General features: G+C 44.9%; 1 protein-coding gene across 5 annotated transcripts in view; it reads left to right on the top strand.

Annotated features, from left to right (window-relative positions):
- The window catches only part of fgfr2 (fibroblast growth factor receptor 2), a 37,401-nt gene extending 17,347 nt beyond the window's left edge, over positions 1-20,054 (top strand). For 4 of the 5 annotated variants that reach the window (XM_085800599.1, XM_085800598.1, XM_085800595.1 and 1 more), the window contains 12 exons: positions 3,252-3,442; positions 4,563-4,707; positions 6,458-6,651; positions 7,432-7,571; positions 9,493-9,614; positions 10,441-10,551; positions 11,102-11,292; positions 12,010-12,132; positions 13,287-13,357; positions 16,009-16,146; positions 16,733-16,838; positions 18,286-20,054. In XM_085800599.1, the coding sequence (XP_085656725.1) occupies positions 3,252-3,442; positions 4,563-4,707; positions 6,458-6,651; positions 7,432-7,571; positions 9,493-9,614; positions 10,441-10,551; positions 11,102-11,292; positions 12,010-12,132; positions 13,287-13,357; positions 16,009-16,146; positions 16,733-16,838; positions 18,286-18,450 (1,697 nt within the window). In that variant the 3' untranslated portion in view covers positions 18,451-20,054. Of the gene's footprint in view, positions 1-3,251; positions 3,443-3,709; positions 3,849-4,562; positions 4,708-6,457; positions 6,652-7,431; positions 7,572-9,492; positions 9,615-10,440; positions 10,552-11,101; positions 11,293-12,009; positions 12,133-13,286; positions 13,358-16,008; positions 16,147-16,732; positions 16,839-18,285 lie in introns of all 5 variants that reach the window. The other variant, XM_085800597.1, reaches the window with a different exon arrangement.
- The last annotated feature ends 3,274 nt before the right edge of the window (positions 20,055-23,328 follow it).

Genomic DNA, 23,328 nt, shown 5'->3' with positions numbered 1-23,328 from the left:
CCGTGGTTAACAATACAGAAATGATCTGCACGGCTCAATAACACAAGGGTTAAGTGGAAAAGTATGCTTTTGTTTTGTGCATGTGTGTGTAATTTGGTTTGACTGACCCTTTAAGGCCGGCTCAGATACTGTGTGATGGGGACTCAAACCGGTAGCGGGTGATCGTTTAGTGTCCCTTTTTGAGGACACAGAGTGCTGACCTCAGCACTATCACAGCGCGTTCAGACCCAACTCAGTCAACCCCTCACTTTGACCTTTGGAGCGCAAAAAGCAGAGTGTTTTTCTGCTCAGTTTGCAGAATCAATAGACAGTGGGGACAACAAGGGGGGTTGGGATAAAGATAATAGATCAATGTGTGTGCGTGTGTGTGAGTGAGTGTGCCGCAACTTTGCCCTTAATTCTATGCAAACCCACTCTCCTTTGGCCTCACTCGAACCACTACACAAGCAATCAGTACACATCAAAGTTTATCTGACACAGTTATTCTTCTAAAGGCTGGTCAATAATCCACAGATACCAAGCACAGACATGCAGCTGCAGCAGTTTGACTCAAAAATAGATCCTTTAGAGGCCACTGGTCAGTTCAGATGTAAGAAGACTGTGTCGGTACGCAGAATTATTCTCCGACTGTCTCCATTGTCCTGAACAGACCTGCTGTAATTACACACTTCTGTTTTCATTAGTGTCTCCATGGTAATAAGGAGTATTATTTTCCTTTTATCAGATGGAGATTGAATACCTGAGGGTTTTTGTACATAAGGGCGCATATACACACACTCATGAAGGTCCACACACGCGCACTCATACATGCTCCCCAACACAGGCCCCCTGCTCTGCTCCCCCCCTAGAGTTAGCTAAAGCTCTCCTTCAGACTGCATATTTCTGTTTTTTGTTCTGTTTTATTGCAGAGCAGTAAACCCCCTCCACGTCTGGCTCCACAGCCACTGCACCCTGGAAACCTCTTGCTTCATTTTCCGCCATTGTAGTTAGGGTGGACAGAGGGAGGAGAGTAGAAGACAGAGAAAAGAAGGAAAACAGACAGAAAAGGCCGTTCTTATCAGTCTTTTTTTTGCCAAAAGTGACCTGTAGGATTAGCCATTGAAACCAAAAGCAGCCGGTCTTTTCTGGTTCAAACTGGCCTCTGGAGAAAGGGCCACAGTTGGACATCCACGAGCAGGAACACATGACAAGGAGACACAAATGAGGAGTCAAAACAGACATCGGCTCCTTTCAATCAGAGCTGTGGCACCCGGTGGCAATGCGGCACTTTGTCGGTAGCCCCATGCCATCCTGTACCATGCAGAGCCCTTCCTGTGCCTGTGCCCCTACCTGACCTTTAGGGCCTTGTGTGCCAAATCGCCAGGTTACCCAGAGTTCACCAGTCTCGCATGGGACAGCATGGAATGCCACTGGTCTGTCTCCTCAACGCTTCATCCTGCCTCTATCCCACCACCGCTGCCATCAGATTACTCCACTAATGACTTAATTGATTCATGGATTCAGTTTAAAAACGGGTCACTACATAGTGGTCACAGCAAAACATTTTTTTAAAATGTACCGCAGGATCTACTCTTTTATTCACTTCAATTCATGGAGCCCATCTCCAGAACCTGTTAGCTTCTCCTTTCACCATTTCCTCCTCGTGCTGCAAACAAACTCTTTGCATCGTCCTCCATGTTCTTCCCTCCTTAAGTGCAGCGTTTTTGTGTGAGGTCAATGGGCCATAAAAAGAACCGTTCTACACTTGCTCATGCCCACACACACATATGCACACACACCAATATTCCCTCTTTTAATTTAGGCTAGAATTGCTTCACAAAATTTTATTGTTTTGGGGTTTCTCCATAACTATGATGTGGCCTATTTAATCGCACCACACACCCATTCAGTCATTTGGTCTGAGATGTCAACTATGCAGCTCTAACTGGTCCAGCTAACACTTGGACCAACTATAATAATGAAGTGATTTCTTTAAAGTTAAAGCTCCAAAAGCTTATAGTCCCTACGCTCAATTGAGTTCATTTCCACACAGCTACAAATGTTCTCTGTGTGTGTGTTTTTTTTTTTAGTTTTTTTTTTTTTACCTCTGTCTACTTTAGTAAATACCAACCATAGCAGAATGCGTTCTGTTTGAAGGGTTTTACAAAGAGAGCACCGGATGACAGCGTTAGATTTAAGTCGATCATCCCTTTCTGTTTGGGTCAGATCAAGAGAGTGAGAAGGCCTGTGAAAGATGGAGTAGGAGAGAAAAAAGGGGGGAAAGAAAGAGAGACAATAAACAAGGCGAGCCCTAGGAATGTGCAGGAAGGAGGAGGGAGAGAGGAAGGAGGGGTGGGAATCATCTGATCTGACAGATTTCAGAAAGATGGAGGAGGAAGATGGGCAGGCAGACATATGGAAGAAGTCTCTGCCTCCTAGATTCTGCACTCTCCATCTGTTGAGCCTTTCTCCTCCCTTCACTTAACCTCCTGCTTCTTTCTCCCTTTTTTAGTCTTTCTTCTTAAACCCAGCCTCTACCCTTCATCACACAGCCTCATCCTCTGACCATCCCCCATCACCCACCCCCAACCCTACACACACACACACACACACACACATGCACATGAATTCACTGCACTTACCTTCAGGCTTTGTTTTGGAAAGCCACTGCAGCGCCCCAGGCTTAGTGATGTCATTTTGTGTGTGTGTGTGTGTGTGTGTGTGTGTATGTGTGGTGGCAGCGGGTGGATGCTGTCAGTGTGGGGGTTGGTGGGCTCCTCAGTGTGGTTGTGAAGGCCGGGTAATGTTTTGAAAGGGGGCATTGTTCAACAGGTCTCGCTCTGTTTGGATTCGCAGGCCAAATGTTTGCTTGTAGAAGAATGCAGATAGCTGGAGTTGTGGGGGTGCTACGAAGGTGTTTCACTTTCAGCACTGGCACATAGTTTCACTTAATCCCTCCTCACTCATATGCAATATATGGTATGCACCCCACTTCACAGAAGTCCTCCTCCATCTCCTCCAGTTCTTTATCTTTTAGAGATAAATGCCTCCTCTTTGTTTTGTGTGAAGCCTTTAAATGCCTCAGAGATAAGAGAGAGGCAGCACAGTCATGATTTTACCTGCCAGGGTTTCTGGGAAACATTCTCACTCACCGGGAAAGAAAAACAGATTTGACCATATAAGAAAAGCTAAATTTGTGAAACAGTGACTGTGCAGATTCCTAATACCTTGTATTACACTATTGACGCAAATCTTTTCCGTACTCTCGACAGAGCGATCCCCTCACAGGCCTATTCTCCAGGCTGGTCTCCCTGCCAACACCACTGTTCATGTCGGGGAGGATGCCCGCTTTGTCTGTAAAGTATATAGCGATGCCCAACCTCACATCCAGTGGTTGAAACACATCACACAGAACGGCAGTCGTTATGGCCCTGATGGACACCCCTATGTCCGAGTGCTAAAGGTACATTTTTCCACTTTTTCTTTTGACTCTCAGTCCTCTTGATTTCGCTTGATGTGTTCTAGGTTGCAGGTGTTTCGGATGGTTTTCAAAAGCTCTTATGAGGAACTAATCATTACATTCCCTCCCTTATGAATGGATACATTGAAACTGATCCATTTACAGTACCTGAATCATGATGTTTTCATGTCTGCCTGGTTAACTCTACTTGTTTGTCTGAGGTTTCATGTTCAAGTCTGAAGTATGTGTGTGTGTGTGTGTGGATTGCAGCGTTCAGGCATTAACAGCTCAGACGTGGAGATGCTCACCCTCAGCAACGTGACGGAGGACGATGCTGGAGAGTATATCTGTAAAGTCTCCAATTATATAGGCGAGGCCAGCCAGTCGGGCTGGCTGACTGTCATCCCAGGTAACCCTTGAGACCTGACCCCATCTGCCCTCCCTCCCTCCTGTTGTGGTTTCCTGGGCTTCTTCCCAGACCTGCTGTGCTGTGGTGGTCCTACTGGTGGTCTCTTGGTGGTCCTGGGTTTCACAGACCTTCTATTCCCCTAATGTTGACCTTTGTGTTTCAGCTGCTCCCTCCGCTGCTGAGACTGGTGCAGCCTTGGAAGCACTGCTCGGACCTGCATACCAAGACATTGAAATTGTCACAGCTAGCGTCCCCCTCTTTAACTTCTCTGACTGTCTTGCAAGCTGTGACAAGTTGGTGTATGGTGTTGCAGTGCAGTGCTCTCCATGTTCTCTGTGTTTGTTTGTGCACGTGTCCAATCCATTGTATGGATTGGACTGATCTCTCTCTAGGTTCTGTTGGTGACGGGAACCTTTTGGGTTTTTAGTTTTGGTGTTCTCCTATGTTTTGCTGGGCTCTGTCTGTGTCTTTGTTTATGGAGCCTCCTACTCCTCACCCATGGAAACTCCCAACATCCTTTGCTCTAGATGAAACCTCCACGATGGACGCCATCCAGCTCCTTTTATTCTCTCCTGGTGTTGTGGGTCTCATTTTTTTTCTTTCTCTCTCTTTCTGTCCTCCTTCATCTGTCTCTGTGACTCTTATCTTCGACCCTCTCTTTCTTCTTTTCCACCTCCCCCTCCTCTTCCTCTTCCTCCTTCTCCTCTCTCCCAGACCGCAGGCGTTAACACCACAGATAAGGAGATAGAAGTTCTCTACTTGCCCAATGTAACAGTTGAAGATGCTGGGGAGTATACGTGCTTGGCGGGTAATTCTATTGGGATCTCCTTTCACACTGCTTGGTTGACGGTGCTTCCAGGTATATACACTTGTATACTATGCTCTCTTTTTCCTATTCCTTTCTTTTTCTTGCTCAGTCTTGTATAGAATTGTTACATTATGTAATTTCATTGACCTCTTTGGGAGACATGTCCTCCCCCTGCTTCACTGCTCAAATATCAGATAACTGATGTACCAGCACGGTCCACATCCAATACATTGTAACTTAGAAGTGGTTGAGCATATATTCTATAATATTATCTGTAACTGTTTAAAGCTCTGAGCAGATTATGGGGTAGTTTGCAGACAACTTTTTTATAATGAGACGGAAGTGGAGCTCCCAGAGCAGCTCGAGTGTCTCCAGACTCCAGAAGCAGGGGAGGGTTAGTCTCCCGCCTTCTTTCCTTCTGCTACATCTCTCTCCTGCTCCTTTGGGAAAACTCTCTCAGTGCCACATTTTGGTCCTGCATGTCAGAGAAATTAATTTTTCTTTCACATGTATTTCACTTACGCCTCAAACTTTCCCCCCTCCCCTTTTCTGGCTCTGATAATTGGCCACTTTGAAGATCCTTATTTCTTCTTGAAATAAAGATCGAAAGGTAAAGCTCAACACTTGTTTCGAGTTGGCTTGACTTTCTCAATTATCAGGGCCAAACCTCTCAGTGTCTACACAGCGAATGACTCATGCATGCGAATGTTTGTCCATTTATGTGTGTTATCAACTTGTTTTATCCTATTTTTGTCGGTTGCTGTGTGTCTGGGCTGTAATTATGCATACCAGAGGATCAGATATGGAACTCAGTGTCAGTGTCTCTCCAGGCTAAACAGACGAATTCTAGTCAAAAGTAGGAAGGGCATTAAATGAGATCGATGAGAGTGAATGACTGTCTGCAGCCCTCAACTGGTAGGAACGTTCCCTTAATATTGTAATGAGACAGTCGTTTTGTTTTGTCTGTAAACAATACAGCATAATGATTAGAGGCAAGTCTTTTCTTCTGGGACTCTGGGAGTAATATGTGATATTTATTGCACTCGATGTGCTCCATGTGCACTGAAGGCGCCATGAAGGCTGTGGCTTCTGTGCGCGCACTATGGTTTTTGGACCAGCAGATACGAGGAGAAAGGATCCCACATGTACTTTCACCTCCACTTGGCTGACGGGCTGCACAGTATGCTGTGCTGCACAAGGGCCCAGTTTGTGGTCCGGAGCTATGCATTATGGAACAGTCCAGTTATATACACAGGCACACGCGCACACACACGCACAGACTCTACTCATTTCCTCAACAGGAAGTTCAGGCCATATACAACCACAGAGGGACACCACGCTCCCTTGTTTGCGATCTGAAGTCAAGCGCATATTGTTCTGTCGTACGTGGGTGTGTGTTTGTGTTCGTGCTCGCGTGTCTTCACCATTAGCGCAGAATGCAGACATATGCAGGCCTGGTTGTACTGGCTGAGTGAAGTTTTAAAATCTGTTGAGACTCTGTTCAGGCCTGTTGGATAACAAATAGGTAGGCTGCCGGTGCCCTGGAAAAACAAGAGAGAGGAGGATGCTACAAAATCATTTCTGTTTAGCTTGCCTGCCGATCGTTATTACATTTACGCATGAGTCATCTCCTAAGCATCTGTCTTTGCGTGTGCCTGTCTGATGCCCATGTGTGTCTGCTCAAATGAAGAATGTGCCTGTGTGTCAATCATACACGCGTGCAAGAGTGATCAGTGCGAGCCTTCCTCTAACTCTGCTCGCCTGGCCTCAACTCTCCCCCCCTTTTTTTTATTTTCCTCAGACCTCGAGAAATCTCCAGGGCCCTTTTCCCCAGACTACGTGGAGATTGCAATATACTGCGCGGGTGTCTTCCTAATCGCCTGCATGGTGGGCATCGTGGTGGTGTGCCGCATGAGGAACACTGCAAAGAAGCCGGACTTTGGGGGCCAACCAGCTGTTCACAAATTGAGCAAGCAGATCCCTCTGCGCCGCCAGGTAACAGAAAGTAGATAAAGAGTTCTAAAGGCATCTAACACCCCTAGAGGAGAAAAACACACACTGCACTGCAGACATGCTGCAGAAATACAACTACAGATCATTTACATACAGTAAATGTATGTAGGAGAGTCATGCTGAAAGAAATAATAAAAGTTGCATGATTGATACAATACTTATACATATAATACTTGGATTTATATATACATATAAAAAAATAATAATAATAATATAAAAAAAAACCACAGTTGTGGTATTTTAAAGAAACCTCATTGAGAAGGCATGCATTTTGGAGCAGGTTAGTACTGCTGCCTGAAACTGCTGCCAGCTTCTTTTTGTTCTGTGTGCGAGCCATGCTTTTCCCTCAACAATCCAAAAGGTACAAAAAGTGTTGGATTACATTCTGCGGAGAGACTGATTCCTGTGTCAAGGTAAGGTTAGGGTGGAAGGAGGTGAGATGAGCCCTAAGGGCAGAGGCGAGGCCGTGTGATTAACACACATTTTGTCAAAATAACTGTTGTTGCTCACTTAATTATCACTGAGATGTAATCTCTGGCATTCTGACAGACTCTAATGTTAAAGCAACAGCTATTGGAATTAAAACTATATACTACACATTAATGTGCCATCATTACCAACAGTGCTGATCATTTCTGTAAAAGCACCACAGCCATTCAAACGTATACACACATTTACTCTGACTCCTCTAGTGATGTCTTGGAGCTCTACGGGCCTATGAACCCAGAATGTGGTGATCAGCCAATGTCTTTCTTCCTGTAGGTGTCTGCTGATTCAAGTTCTTCAATGAACTCCAGTACGCCGCTGGTACGCATCACAACAAGGCGGAGCTCTGCGCATGATGAGCCAATCCCTGAGTACGACCTTCCTGAGGATCCACGCTGGGAGTTTACCCGAGACAGGTGAGGCTGTCTGCTTCTTACGCACATGATTACTCACTTCTTCATGTGACTGCCTATTTTACCAGTATTTTCTGCTCACTGGTTGTAATTATGACCCAATCCTGATTGGACATGTAACTTTGTACTGACAAAATGCAAAGGACATGCATATAAATCTGATTCAGTCACTGTGTGAAGCTTAACTCTTCGTCTTTTGGCTAAATGCTGCAAGCAATATTACAAAACAATGACCATCTGCCTGATTGTTTCTCAGCAGCTAAATGATCTGATAACTGTTACTGTAGTTGGAGAGTGCCAATAACACTTATGGGCAGCAGGCAGTAACTGGTGAATAATGGCTGTGGTGGCTGAGATAAAGGCTACTGATTCATCTCTAGCGGCTGTAAAATGACCTGAACTTGGCACCCTGCCCCCAGCCTCATCATTACAACTGCTGCTACATCACACTCTCACTCACACACTGTCACACATACACACATGTTTTTTGACTCTATGGAATGAATCTGTGCTAATTAGTGGTTAGCACTCGCAGCTTTCATCTACATGTTCAGGCTAGGAGTGTTTGCTCAGTTTCATACCAGAGGAATTAGCACGGCTGAGGTTTCGGTTAGTCACAGTTGCAGTGGCCAGTGATAAGCTTCAGGGTGGATTTAATAGGACAGCAAAGGTTAGAGAAGTTTAATACCCACTCGAGGCCTCTGGTTTTGAAAGAAAAAGGGAAAATCCCAAAGCATAAACACGGAGGCCTGTCTTTTGTTAAAATGGTTGTAAAAAAAGCGCTCGGATCATAAATTTTACCATCACTCATCAGTGAAAAAAAACGTTGTGATGATGTAATGCTGGATTCTGTGTGCATGCTGAATGACACTCTGGTGAAAAAGTTTTGATTTTAATTGATGAAAGGAGATGTTTTGTCTGGGCTGAATACGTCTCTGTGCGTCTCTCTGTTTGGGTCTTTATTCCTCGCCTGTCATCCCAGCGCCTGAGGGATCATGTTGGGATTGCAGAACGCTGAGGAATGCAAACGTTTGCAGTTTGCATGGAGGAAAAATAACATTGATTATGTGTGGCTGGATGGACAGAATGGTTGCCATTGAGCGTGGCGAGTGTGCGCGGACAGACAGGGGATTGTGTTACAGTGCACAGTGTGATTCTTTACATAGCCAGGATACTGGGCCTTAGGGGGTGGGACCAGCACTTGCCAATCACATGAAAAGACAACAAGGTATACATGAGTTATGGGGTCAGATAGGTGCCGTGGTTCTGATGGAGCTGAAGGAGCATGAATGTAATTTCTTCACTATATAAATAAGTGTAATAGGGTTTGGACATTGAGTTTAACACTACATCTATTGTGACATTGCTTACAATAAAATAGTGCTTAAATTTCCACCGAGAACTGTGGTCAGACCCACCTGTCGGGCAACACAAAGCCAGCATACGATCCATCACGGGCTAATGTGTCGGAGCTAAGCTAAGCTCTGTGTAATTACTTGTAAAGAGTGTATATTGGAACATGCCAAGGCAAGGGTAAACGGTTTAGAAATGAGTGCCTCTCCCTGGCTTTATCAGGTGATTATCGTTGCCATGTCTGCCTTCCTACCTACTGCCCTGGCACGGGTTGCAGTCACCGCGCCAATAAAGCACTCACACAGACACAATCTGATTGAAACAGAGAGACTGATCTAGTAAAGAAAAAAAAACAGGGTGAGGTTTATAAACTGGCGTGCTGCCTGGTTTCATTCCCTATGTCAGTCTCAGCCGCTATCTAACCTGTTTATTTCTGCACAGCGAGGGAATCGATCCCACAGTCAGATCAGGTCGATGAGTTTTTGTTGTAGTTTAATGTTTCAGCAGCTAATCAGCTTCCTGTCTGTTTCTCCTTCTCTCCCTCTTTGTGTTTGCTGTCTGGTGGCTGCAGGTTGACCCTGGGCAAGCCCCTAGGTGAAGGCTGCTTCGGCCAAGTTGTAATGGCAGAGGCCCTGGGCATCGATAAGGACAAACCCAAGGAAGCTGTAACTGTCGCAGTCAAGATGCTGAAAGGTAAGTGTGTCCACTGTTGGTGCACAGTCTGACTTGTGTGTAAAATCAGCACACTGGGATGTACACTGCTTCATTATGTCTCGTGGGCAACCTGAGTACATTTCATGGGTGATTTATGCTCCGGTGAGGGTTCAGTGAAGGGCAATGCAGAGCCTAGGGCTGCCATTATTATTTGTTATTGGTGGCTGCTGAGTGACGGCAAGGGGGGAGGGGTGAGTTGGATAGGTAAGGGTTAGGGGCGGTCACATACCTGACCCCAGAGCAGCAGCTGGCTGGACCTCAGTCAGCACCCACACAAAGAGGCAAGTCACACTAGCAGCACTGGAGTGATTAATGAAAGCTGCATGAGGGGGCACTGGGTTGGTTTGGGACTGGGGAAGGGGAGGGGGGTTGGTGGTGGTTAGATCAGGTACAGCAGCAGGTTATTGGACCTACTTTGACAATGGCAATCTGCACTTCAGGTAAGGTAATGGTGCAGAGGAATGCAGGCAATGCCATTCTGACTGTGTGGATACGTCTACTGGTTCAATCAGTGCCCTGTAAAAGGAGCAGATAATGAATCCAGATTGAGCGTCTTTAATTCCTCCTCCTCCCTCTCCCAGACACTGAAAGGATGCCTCTGTAGTCTGTGTGAGGAGCTTCCCCAGCTACTGTAACTTTAGCCCACATTGTCTGTCAACCGCACTTAATCAGAAGCACCTACAAAACAAGGTGTTGTCTGGCAGAGCAGCCGCAGACTCAAAGGGTTAAACAGAAAACAGGACAGGTGTGTTTGTTTTGCTGAGATTTTCTTGACAACTTCCAATCCAAATACTTCTGTTCTCAGATGACGCCACAGAGAAAGACCTGTCTGACCTGGTGTCAGAGATGGAGATGATGAAGATGATTGGCAAACATAAGAACATCATTAATCTATTGGGCGCCTGTACACAAGACGGTGAGTGACCTTGAATAGTTAATGGGTGGTTTTGCACCTGATTTACAGATTCAATGTAGATGAAGTATTTAGAGTTGAACTTGAACAACCTTCTTAACTATTTATGAAATATTGCATTAAAGGTTGCCTCATGGTTCAAACAAGTTTATGAAATGTGTCATCAGACCACATCAGAGCCTGCACAGAAGTAGCTAGAGGCCATTTGTATGTAACATGTAGCGGTTGGATTTTAATTGGATAAGACTACATACCTGAGCACACCTGTTCAAACCATGATGACAATGATTTGAAAGTGAAAGTGTTTTGGAAATGGATAAATAAATAAATTCTTGGGTGCAGCACTGGTCATTTGCACGTACCCTTGTTTTTGTACAGGGTTCCTCTCAGAGAGAGCAACAGATTTAAAGTCTTAACATTCAAATGAGAGCCGCCGGTTCTCTATGTATTCCATTTAAAATTCACCTTGAGTTTTGTTCAGTGCCCTTTCCTCTCAAAGGGAATCATTTATGACCATGTTCAAAAGATAATCTGAGTCTTTTCTCCGCTGCAGGCCCCCTCTATGTGATAGTTGAGTACGCCTCCAAAGGCAACCTGAGGGAGTACCTCCGAGCCCGTCGGCCTCCCGGCATGGAGTACTCCTACGACATCGCCCGCGTCTCGGACGAACAGCTCACTTTCAAAGATCTAGTCTCCTGCACTTACCAGGTGGCGCGGGGCATGGAGTACCTAGCATCACAGAAGGTAAGAGGAGTGCGCACGCAACCGCACACATTGTCCCGTCCTCACATCAGTTCCCCCCTCCGTTGGTTGCCCCAGACGGATCTCTGTGCCAGTACAGGGTGTTTGATGTGCCGTATCCAGGAAGGTTTTCTACGTAGGGAGCTTGCTTGTGCGTCACTGTGGGAATGTTGTCTCCTAAAAACACTACTCTGACCCCCTGCCCAATCCCCACATTGTCCCTCATTCCACAACAAAAGCCCTTCTGTGTAGGAGAATTGTGAAGTTTTCACAATGGGGGTACGGCCATGTTGTCCAAACGCAGCCTCACGCTCCTGCTCACTGTTGGAATGTGACAGAGCATACTGTCTCACACGCACACACACACACACATACACACACAAACATACATGTACATGCATGCACATGCGCACTGACTTCAACCATATATGTGGCCAAAGTATGCGAGGAATCTTCACTTATCCAGACATGTTCATGTTGGTGCAGTCAGTGTGGCGTCATGTTATTCAGTGGAGTGCTGCCTGTGTGCAGGAGATTTCTGGATGATTACATGCACCACAAACATTTTAACACCATGCCAAACAAAGTATACACCTGTTTCAGACGTGATTTATTTATACAATGAGGTAACTGTCTTACTCTCTTCTCCCTCACCTTTTCCACTCTGTGACCTCTCTTTTTTTCCCCACCCCCTCTTATTCCTCACTCTCTCCATCCCAGTGTATACACAGAGACCTGGCAGCCAGGAACGTCCTGGTCACAGAGAGCAACGTCATGAAGATTGCTGACTTTGGCCTGGCCAGGGACGTCCACAACATCGACTACTACAAAAAGACGACCAATGTAAGTCCTCAACCTGCACGCCGCCGATTGAACGATGTGAGCTTTGAGAGAGAGGAATGTCTTTGAGAGATTAGTCCACCCGTCTCTCTCTTTCTCTCTTTTCTCTAAATCCCTCCTTTCCCTCATCTTTCTTTTTCACCCTCTCCCTCGGCTGGTGTCTTGGCAGAAGCTGAGGGTTCCCAGGCAGCCTGTGAATGTAGTGCTTCTGGAGACTCTGCCTTGTTTATCCCTCAGTCTCTTGTCCCTTTGGTTCCACAGACACTTACACAATTAGCCAGAAAGAGAGACACAGTGAGAGAGAGAGAGTGGATGGGGGGGGTTTAAACATAATTGACATCTCCATAGTGTCTATATTTCCCACAGCAGAGCAGCATTGCCCGCACATCCTCATTTAGTATGCATGGTTGCTTTTTCATCGCATGCACAATCATGCTGAGAACTAGCTGACAACAACAACAACAACAATATGTGATGATGATGATGACGGTAATGATGATTAGGACAATGACAGCAGCTACAATGATGATCACTGTGCTACAATGACGATGTGTTAAACCAATCTAGACAGAGCTATCATTGTAGATGTATTTTTTTTTCTCCTGTCTGATAGGAACAGAACAGCCCCTAGTGATCTTGTTATTGTTGTGTAACCCTGTGAAAAAGTATTATAGGAGCACAATAAAAGTTTTAATGTAAAGAATGAACCACAGGCACAATTTGTATTGTATCATGTGTTTAGCTTGTTGCCCATTAGTAATTACAGCAGCAAATCTATTTAACAAGGATTTATTTAAATGCAGCTTCTCCATTAAATAATACTGAGTGTCCGATGAGATTATTCTTCCCATTAGGCTACTGCACAGATATTGATCAAGGTCGCCTCGTCTTGTGCAGTGCTTCTCAGCCAGTGTTTTGATAGCACATAGAGATAAACTCTCTCCTTTATATGTGACCCCGTTTATCAGCTCTATTGCTTTAACAATGTAAATGTTCCTCTGGGAAATCCTCCTCCTCCCAGACAGTGGCTCCTGGTGCCCAGCGCTGTATTCCCCAGGCTTTCCAGTAGTAATGAGATCTCCCATCAGTGAATCAATTCAAACACCCATCATGTATAGATGTTGTCTGACCTCTTGCCTGTGTGTGTGTTTCCGCAGGGTCGTCTCCCGGTAAAATGGATGGCTCCAGAGGCTCTGTTTGACCGGGTCTACACACACCAGAGTGATGTGTAAGTGTATAACAAACTGCTTCTGTTTCCCACACCTCAAAAATGCTGTATACAAAATCATCTGTGATGTGGTAAAGATTTTTTTTTTTCATCTTGTATGAAATCTACTGCTGCTGCCTATTTTGAGCTCTAATGTGGAGCCCAGCTGGTTTCCTGCAGCCTGCAGTCAGACTCAGAGGGTTGTTTTTCAGGGGTGCGGGAGAAGGGAGTGGGGTTGAGGTGTTTTTTGGTGCAGTGCTGGTAAGTGTTAGGTGGGGGATGACCAGCTATAGGGGGCCAGCACTGGCCAGTCTGTGGCAAAAGTGAGGATTTCACGCTAGACTTGTAGTCAATGCCGTGTTACTAATCTGACCAGCTTCAAAGGGCCCTAAGAGGAGCCCTGAGCCCACCAGCGCCTCCTCCCCCATCGCCTCATCTCATCCTCCGCTCCTCCGACTTCGACTCGGAAGTCTTCCCTCCTTTTGGGCCTCAGCACATGTCTGAAGGCAACAATGCTGCAGCCCTGCAGTCCCCGGCCTCAGCCTCCCTACACCCACCCCCTTTAAACTGCTGCCATCCCATCTTCACTCTTCATTCAGCAACACTTTGAACATGTGGCTCATCGTTTTGGAGCCGTTCCATGATCAAAATAATCTTTCCCCCTCCCCTTCTTTCACCCTCGTCGTTCTTATTTTCATTCATCTGGTATGCGAATTGCTGACCCGTCTCTGTCTCTGTCTTTTTTTAAGTTCAAGAGTACTCATTCTAAAAACAGAACAAAGGGAGAGCGTCCCTCTCTTTTTGGTGTTTGAGTCTTATGTGTTCTGACAGCGTTGTTTGAAGTTTCTGCTTCAGACACTGGCGGCGGAAAGTGTATGTGGCAATTAGATAAATGCCTTTCATGATGACCCCTGGGAAAGGAGATTGTGTGTGTGTGTGTGTGTGTGTTTAATACACCAGTAGCACACTAAACATAGCACTCATCCAGTTAAGCACTTGGATAGAGAATCTGTCTACTGTCCACATTTGTGCATAATATGTTTGTGCACAGAAATACTATGTACCCACTATGTGCACACACATCATGCCCTTCATGTTTCATAGCACAGTGACGATCGATAATCCGGGGGAGTGCATGGGACGGAATGGGGGGGGCGGGTTGCCGGCATGAAGTGGCTACTGTAGTCTTTTCTCTCAGCTCACTGCTAATTATGTTTCATCACTCACTTTTAGTAATTGGCTTTTTCACAAAGCGTATGACGAGAGAAGGAAGATGAGGAGAGGTGTTGCGGAGGTGGAGGGTGGCGGGCTCACGCTCAAACATCACCAGCAGCGCAGGGCGATCCATACATGACATCAGATTAAATGAATACATGAATTCCAATGAATCTCGCTTTCTGCTGTTTTGACAAATGGCCCCGGGGGACTGAGCTCCGGCTGGTGAAGGTAGTATGGGTAAAGAGTTGTAGCTCGAGCCCAGAGAGACGATGTCAGTGGTGGAGCCCCACACACAGGCACCCACACACATTGACAAGAAAAACAAATGTATACCTTCAGCTCTGGCTCTTTCATCACATTTCAAAGCCTCGATTTCTTCATGTTTTGCTCAGATCCACTGGCGTATGTACATGTATTGAGTTGTTCTCTGGCATTTATATTCATGTCGCTCTCAGTCGATATCATAGCTTCAGCAGCAGAGAACATTCACTCTAACTGCTTGAGATATAAATGTAACATGGTATGAACGGCTGCATAAATGCACATGTAGTAAGCTTGAATGCCTGGCCTTTTGAAGTGACCCGTTGCGTGTTGTCGGCGCGCTTGTTTATTTGGTGAGTCACAGTTGGTTTCCGGTGGACACGAAGCTGCACAATCCTGCAGGCAGACGAGCAGAGAGGAACATTTACAAAGTAGCACAGAAAGGAGAGATGAGTGTGTCAACAAGTGGAGAGATACAACGCAGTGATAGAGGAGAGACCAAACCTGGGGCTGGTTGTGTAAACAGATGGAGGAACTGATAAGCGCCCGGCCTGCCTGTCCGTGCTCACTTGTCTGGTTGCAACACTAACATTGCCTGTGGCTGTCTTTGTGTGTTTGTTCACATTCATGTTTGTGAGTGTGTTATAATGCAGCCTCTCTGTGTGTGTGCGTAAATCAAGCACGCTGTCAGTGCAAGAGTGATTCATTTGCAACGCTCTGGATGTAAACATGCAACACAACAGCGAAGGAAATCAGCGGCAGGGATTCACTGATACTTAACCACCGGATGCTGCGATGAGGAAGCAGTTAATACTTAATATTCGTGAGCTGTCGCTTATCCTCTCGCTCCTCTTTTGTTTGCCGTGGGTGGTCTACTGTTTGTTTTGGTGTGGTGTGACTGGACAATGCCAGCCTGTGTGACCGGCCAGCCGGGGCACAAAAGCCATCATTGAGATCAGGGCCAGAGTGGCACTGGGAGCGGGTTTGCGCCACAAGCCACCGGACGGCAGAAAGAGGGCATTGACACCACTGCTCTCACACTGTTCAAGTTGTATCCAAACTTTGACTTAATGACTTTATGCAAATGATCTGTAGGATAAAAGAAAGTGACATTTACTGGGCCTTCCATGAATCCTAGTGTTTTCACTGTCATTCTTAAAAATCATAATGTATATGTATTTCTGTCTTTCCAGCTGGTCATTTGGGGTGCTGATGTGGGAGATCTTCACCCTTGGGGGCTCACCCTACCCTGGCATTCCTGTTGAGGAGCTCTTCAAGTTGCTCAAAGAAGGCCATCGCATGGACAAGCCTGGCAACTGCACCAACGAGCTGTAAGTTCCGCCCTATCCACCAAACTGGCATCTTCCCTAACCGAGCTTGTACTCGAACGCACACTTAACTCTTCCAACGAGACAGAGCGCCATGCCACTCTCCATCAGATCCATGACTCTGAGGCTGTGTGTCCACTCTGTCAGGCCTCTGCACAGCTGTGACTGGCTACTATCAGTGTCTCCTTTCACAATGAGCCCTCTTGCAGTCAGCGGACAATGGCACAGTTCTGCCGTGGTGCCACACTGAGAGGGTTGAGGGAGAACAAAGTAGAGAGAGCAGTGCATGACACACACACATTGTGGTATTTAAAAAGAACCAAAGCACTGGGAGGCATGTTTGTGATCAGCAACAGCCCATCAAAATATCAGAAATTGAGACAGCGGCAGAGAGTGCCTGCTGTTTTGATTTATTCCTTAAAATGCAGACACCTGACTCCAGAGGCATAAATCATTTCAGTTGAAATGAAAGATGAAGTGGAGGTAGATTTTCACAGCTTGAGTTTGAACAAACTGAATAACGGCTACAAAACTGAATTATACTGTTCTCACTCCCTTCAGCCACTAATTCTAATTTTCTTTCTCTCAGGTACATGATGATGAAAGACTGCTGGCACGCCATCTCATCCCAGAGACCCACCTTCAAGCAGCTAGTAGAGGATCTGGATCGCATCCTCACCCTCAACACCAATGAGGTGAGTGCAGCTTTCTCATTCTTCTTAAAATAATTCCCGGATAATAAATTCCCGGATCCCGGGTGGTCAGAAACCATGCTACACAAACCCTATCATTTCCTGGCAAAGTCGAGTCTGTTTCATAACAATAAAATAGAATAATATGATACATTCCTACACACAATAACATGTTTCTCAATCCAAACTAAATCCCACTCCTGCCAGTGCATGCAGGCCTCAGCAGCATGTTGCTGAAAGCTGTACGAACGTTAGCCTAAATAGTGACCGAAAAAAATGGCCGGATGATTTGATCCAGGCCCAACGTGGCCGCTACGGCCCAGTGAGGTTGCCCAATCATCACATCCATGGCTCGCTCCCTACGATGGCCTCCGCTTCTTTCCATTCCCCTTCCTGTCTTGTGTGATATCCGCATGCCGACCTGAAAAGAGGCCTGTCGATGGAAAGCTGTCAAGACTCGTCTGCTCCGGAGCTGGAACTTCATGAATTTATGCCAAAAAAGTCCAACTTTGAGTTTGAACTTTTGAAATGTAATAAAGCGCCTTTTTCTTGCCTCCCCCCCCTCTCCTTTCCCTCTGCCCCAAACCGCTGGCAGATGTGGAGGTCTTTAGTAATGTGAGCCTTCTCGTGTTGAGCTGGGAAAATGGAAGCCAGTGCTCATTTTCTAGAAAACCCCAAGAACTCTTCCTCCTCTCAACTAGTCCCAATAACAGCCATGAAAGACAAGGAGGCGGGAGAAGAGGGTGCTCAACCGACATGAAAAGACCAAAACAACTTTACAGCACTGGACCAAGTCAAAAATTAATAACAGCATTTCTTGTTGTTTTTTCAATCTTTCTTCATCTTCATTTTTTGGCCTTCAGTGTTATGTTCTGCCAGTGATTTTTTCTCCCAGCCCTCTCACAGCATTTATGTTGGGCGTTTCAGTGTCAGATGTCACATTTGTTTGGACTGAACTGGAGAGTGATGTGAGGGGATGCTGTAAAGACGAGAGATGCCGCAACTTTGCCCCAGTTCTCTGATCCAAACGTATCCTGTTTTCCACACAGATCTGTTTTGTAGGAGACCAAAGCTGCAACTAGGTCAACTATCTATCTCCAACATCCACTGCATCAGCCAGCAGTCCGACATTCAATTTATGACTTATTATTCCTGAAAATATTTTCATACAGTATCCAGTTTAACATTATTTTTTTGGCCCTGTTTTATAAATCTTTACAGGGTGATTTTTTTATGATTTAGATAAATATCATAATGAAGGTGATACTCTTCGTCTCCCCCTCTCTCGCCCTCCCCTGGAAAGTCCCTGTTCTGTTTGACTGGGTTTCAGCATTATATTGATGTTCTCTTGTTTGCTCTAGGTCTTTCACAGCCTCCTTCCCTTTTGTAACATATAAGCTTGTGTAAATGATCCCACCCAACCCTCTCTTTCCTCTGTTCGTTTCTGCAGGAGTATCTGGACCTGTGCGCCCCAACAGAGCAGTATTCCCCCAGTTTCCCCGACACCCGCAGCTCCTGCTCCTCCGGTGACGACTCTGTGTTTTCCCACGACCCCTTACCGGACGAGCCCTGCCTCCCCAAGTACCAGCACATAAATGGAAATGTCAAGACATGAGCCCCCACCTACCCCTCTCTACCCCAGCCCCAGTCTTACCCCTCGACATCCCGAAACACACGTAGCACAGACACATTCTCTGACACCCACCCAACCTACTGCCCCACCCATCACCCCTCTGGCTCCCAGTGGACTAATGGACCAAGACGGGACTGGGCCGGTGGCAGCGCTGCTGTCGCACACTCATACTGCCATGGATACACACAAACACACGTTACATACTGTATACTACATGTTCACATGAGGTCTTAAAGGAGAGGCCAGGGACCCTGCAGAAGCTGTTTTTTAAAATGACTGAATGAAGTGACGTTCACTTGGGACCCTCCTCCTCCTCTCCCTTCACATAAACACTCAGACTGTTCAGTTTGGTTCTCATGTTTGTACCCAGAGAGTCTTTTTTGTTTTTTTTGCAATCAACGGCATTACTTGTGTGGTGATCCCATTCCAGTGGCTGGCATTCCAAGACTGTTCTTTGCTCCTGGAGGAATGTATGGATCAACGTGAACTTCAAACAAGGGACTAGAAGAGGATGATGAATAGGAAAAAGACTGAGAGACAAAGCTCTGACTAACAAAACAGAGGAATAGGAGGAGAGCACATATAGAGACTGCTCTCCTGTTTATTTTGTAATATTGATGCATTTCTTTTTCAGTTCTCTTGATAAACCTTCCCAATTATTCTGGAGAAAAAAATACACAGTATAATGTATAGTGCTGGGTATATTTGTAAATATATTCAAATATGTATAAATATATATTATATATTTACAATGAATTATTTTTTGTATGGACTCCGAAATAACCCCATCCCTCCCTACCCTACTTTTGAGTTTGAGGCAGGTTTGCTAACAGGTTATGTGTACTATATTTCTCTTCACACAGACACACACACACACACACAGACACACACACGCACACACACACACGTACAGACACGGATACACACTTTAATAAACACAAACACCTGTTTTACTCTCACTCAGTAACACAGTTGAGTATTGGCTTTCAGGGACTGAGGTAGCATGTTAATTTATTGACTTATGTGTTTTTGAAATAAATCGAAAGAGTCTGGAAAAAAGAACAAAAACAATATGGCAGAAATGATGACATTAATGATGCTGATAATACATAAATAATTCATTAAATTTATGGTAATTTAAAATGATCTTTCAACAGTAACAGAAAAAAAGCTATTTTTAGTAGGTTTGAAAGATCCACGTTTTTGTAAGTTTTATATATGAATGTGAATTTTAAGTTAAATTTTTAAAAAAGTGTACATTTTATAGTCAGCTAATCCCTTTCTTATGTAGATGTTGATGCCATTTCTATCCAGTCATTTTACTCTTTCTTAGCTTTGCTTTAGGAAACGAGATTGATTTCTGGATATTTACGTACAATTGAAAGACAAAAGATTTTGGAAAAACCTAGCAATCCGCTCCTTCATTTAGACTTAAACATAGACTCCAAATTTACTTGACAGAATTGAAAGCTGAAAAACAAAGTATTAAATCATTCAAGTGTTTTTTTTTTTTCTACTGGACCAACGTTAAAGATGTTTCTTTTGCAAGTGTTTATGGCACATTTGCGAAATAAATGATGGAAAAATATATTATTGTCTTCGTTGAATGTTTAAGTTGCCTTAAGGTTGAGGTTGCGCATTTTTGGCAGCAAGGGGCAGATAATTTGTTTTATTTTCATAAGTTGGAAGAATGTGTTATCATTAAACTGCACATTCCTCTGAGCTAAATGTTTTTTCTTAGTATCTGATATGGGTGGAGATGGCGTGGCTGTCATTTTTGAAGTTCTCAGAACTATTTAGGAGAAAGTATTTATGCTTATGTGCTTTGATACTTAATCTACGTGGGGGAGAGGTTCTCTACTATATCTGTGATTAATTCAGAGAAACTGAACAAATCTGCAGAGCCTGAGACACACTGGGTTTTTTAAACTGGGTTTATTCTGATAGGAGTGGTGTCATTTTACATAAAAACTACCTCGGTGTTCCTGAAAGGTTAAGACTTCATGCAAAACTTGCAGAGCTCAGCACAAGCACAGTAAATGAGATCAAGTTAGATTCTAAACTTATGCCAGCGCTCAAAGCAATTTTGTTAATGAACAGGGAACTCATCACTGTCAGGATAGTGTGGCTGTGTGTCTGGATCTTTGATCAGACAAAGAGTCTTTGTTAGTCTCCTGGCAGACTAATAGGTGCTCTGATTAGCTGATTGATTTCTTTGTTTTTTCTCTTATCAGAACAGATTTAATTCAACAGAGTGAGTAGTTGATTTATCTGATTTGATGTAAGTGAATCAAAGTTGATCTATTAGCGTGTGTGATTGATAGTGGCAGTGGTCGTATTTAGTAATGGTGGTACACAGAGACGGTACAGTAACAGGCCCACACGGAGGTCATGGCATTGTAGAGAGTCAGTCAAAAGTTAATCAGCAACACTATACACATCATTCTGCAGGGGCGTGAATGTCTGTACCACATTGGTGGACTGACCAACAGACTAAAATAACTCAAAACCAATAATCGATAATTCATAGCAGCCAGATAATAATCAGGAAGTCAAACACCTTATGCTGTTGCTGAACTTAAACCAGTAAGAGGAGGGTAATATCATGGCTTTTTACAAAGGTGAGCATATCAAACTTGAAAAAAAGTGTTCTTTAACATAAATCTGGATCCCCTCTATAACCAAGCTTCAACTTGTTTTGAATAAGCACACACACACATCAGTTCCATGTCTTCCTTCACCAGACGTGTCCCCTCATGTCTCCGGAACCTGAAAAGGGCTTGGAGGGAAAAGTCAGTCAGAAAACATTCCTCTTTTTCCATAGAATAAGGAGGAAGAAAGCAGCTAGAGCTGGAGGGGGATTGGAGGGGGATTGGAAAGAAAAAGTGGCAGGATAAACCACAGCTCCATACACCCTCATTAAAGGAGGGAGCGGGAGAGAAAGGCAGCCGGATATCCACACTGGCTATTGCACACGTTTATCAGAACGGCTGTCTATTGTGCTGCAGGCTGATGGCACACACAGGCAGGAGATGAAATCGAGGATTAGATTGTTTCATCTTGACAAAATGCCCCCCTGAGCTGTCACTGCATGTGTGTGAGACAAACACACTTTATCTGATGTCACTAATGTGACGCAATGGATCCTAAAGTTTGGAGCGAACCGTGCTCTCTCAGGAGGTACTTTATCACTTGTGGTTACATATTGATAATGGTGTGGGGGGCGAATAAATAGATGGATTACCTATGACCTCAGTCAGCACTCAGTGATCATGTGAGGGCAACTAACACAGAGAAGTCGATGTAAAGCACGAATACTTGATGTTTTTGCTCCAGGAAAAACAGCAGATTCTCATTTATCGACTCAGATCAATAATAAACTATTATAGTATTAATTTAGATCATGTAAATCACCCTATATAAAGTTGATCACACTGCACTGCACCATTAAAAAGGTTCATTGTCTTTGCCCTTCATCAATGCATGCACAGTTCCCTCATGTATTTGAATTACAGTTTTGCATAACATCATGAAGGAAAATACTGTTTGTTTGCAGCGCAGGTATGTTGTCAAGTGGAATGTATTCTGATGTTTTATTTTCCTCACATAAATGCCCCAGGAACTTATGGAGCAGTGATACTTTTTTTTGCCCTCCACTGATAAACCCACAACGCTCAGTCAAAGCCCTAAATGAATTTTTCATTTGGAAGGCTCTTTCCTTCAAGCTTTCCTAATGCCCTGACGATTAACCCAGTGACCCTTAAGTATTAGCTCTGAATGACTTTAGGGAGATGGGGCAGTAGCTGCAGGACACAGGAGGAACAATTCATGTTGATGGGTTGAATCATATATGAGGTACAAATGTCATCTTTTTGTTCCAGCAAAGTCTAACAGGAGATCTCATTTGCCAGAGGACAGACCCTGAACTGAGGCAGTGTGTCAGAGTGACAGGCTGACACAGATCTCAAGGGTAGCCTGACATTTTACTGGTAAAAGTGATTTTCATTCTGCTTCTTCCTGTTCCTCCGAGTCCTCCTCTGCGTCCTTCGTCATAGTTCTGTCCTCCCTCGCTTAGCCATCTGGTGGGGCCTGGTGTGTTTGCACAAGGCTCGGTCCTCTGGAATGTCAACATGAGGCTTAGTGTGAAGCCAGAGGAACCCACGTCCATGGAGATAAGACCCCACCAACCCCAAGGGAGGAGGAGGGGTCAGAGGGTGGGAAGTTGGTGGGCGTACTTAGACTTAAAGTTTAACAAAGCTGCCAAGTGACCACGATACCCACGGCTTAATCCTGAACGTTACGCACCAAACTCACAAAGCCATGCCTAAGAAATGAGGCGGGAACCTGGAGAACCAAAATCTCATTTCTGGTTGGAGACATCTGTCCTCCCCTGTGTGGTAATCTTATTATTTTATTTCCTACATATGAAGCAGATATTGTACTAAACTCTTTGCCATTGACCAATGGGGTCAGAGTTTGTATCTGTCAAGGAAGGCTGCGCTCTGCAACCTACCATTTACGTTGAGTAGCAGTTAATGAATGGTTCATCGCTAGGTCAGTGCTCATGAGAGGGAGGGGGTCTACTTGTGTTTGATTAAGGGCATGCAAGGCACCATGTCTGGTTCTGCATGGAAGGATAAACAAGTTGAGTGTGTGTACGTGCATGCGTGAGTGACGATGTGTGTGGTTTGTTGCCACATGGGATCTTCTAAACAGTCGCTAATGGCGCAATTGTGTCTGAGCAGTTGTAAGTCACAGATTCCACTTCCAGTAAGTTTATGAGCTGACTTTGCAATGTCTGCCGGTCTGAGGTAACAGCTCTCAGAATGGAATCAGTGGAAAAAGAAGAGTTGAACCTAA

The sequence above is a fragment of the Trachurus japonicus genome, chromosome 15, assembly GCF_045865225.1.
Source record: "Trachurus japonicus isolate A0001 chromosome 15, Traja_1.0".
Lineage (NCBI taxonomy): Eukaryota > Metazoa > Chordata > Actinopteri > Carangiformes > Carangidae > Trachurus > Trachurus japonicus.
The sequence above is the reverse complement of the archived record's forward strand: the minus strand, read 5'-3'. Positions and strand labels throughout refer to the sequence as shown.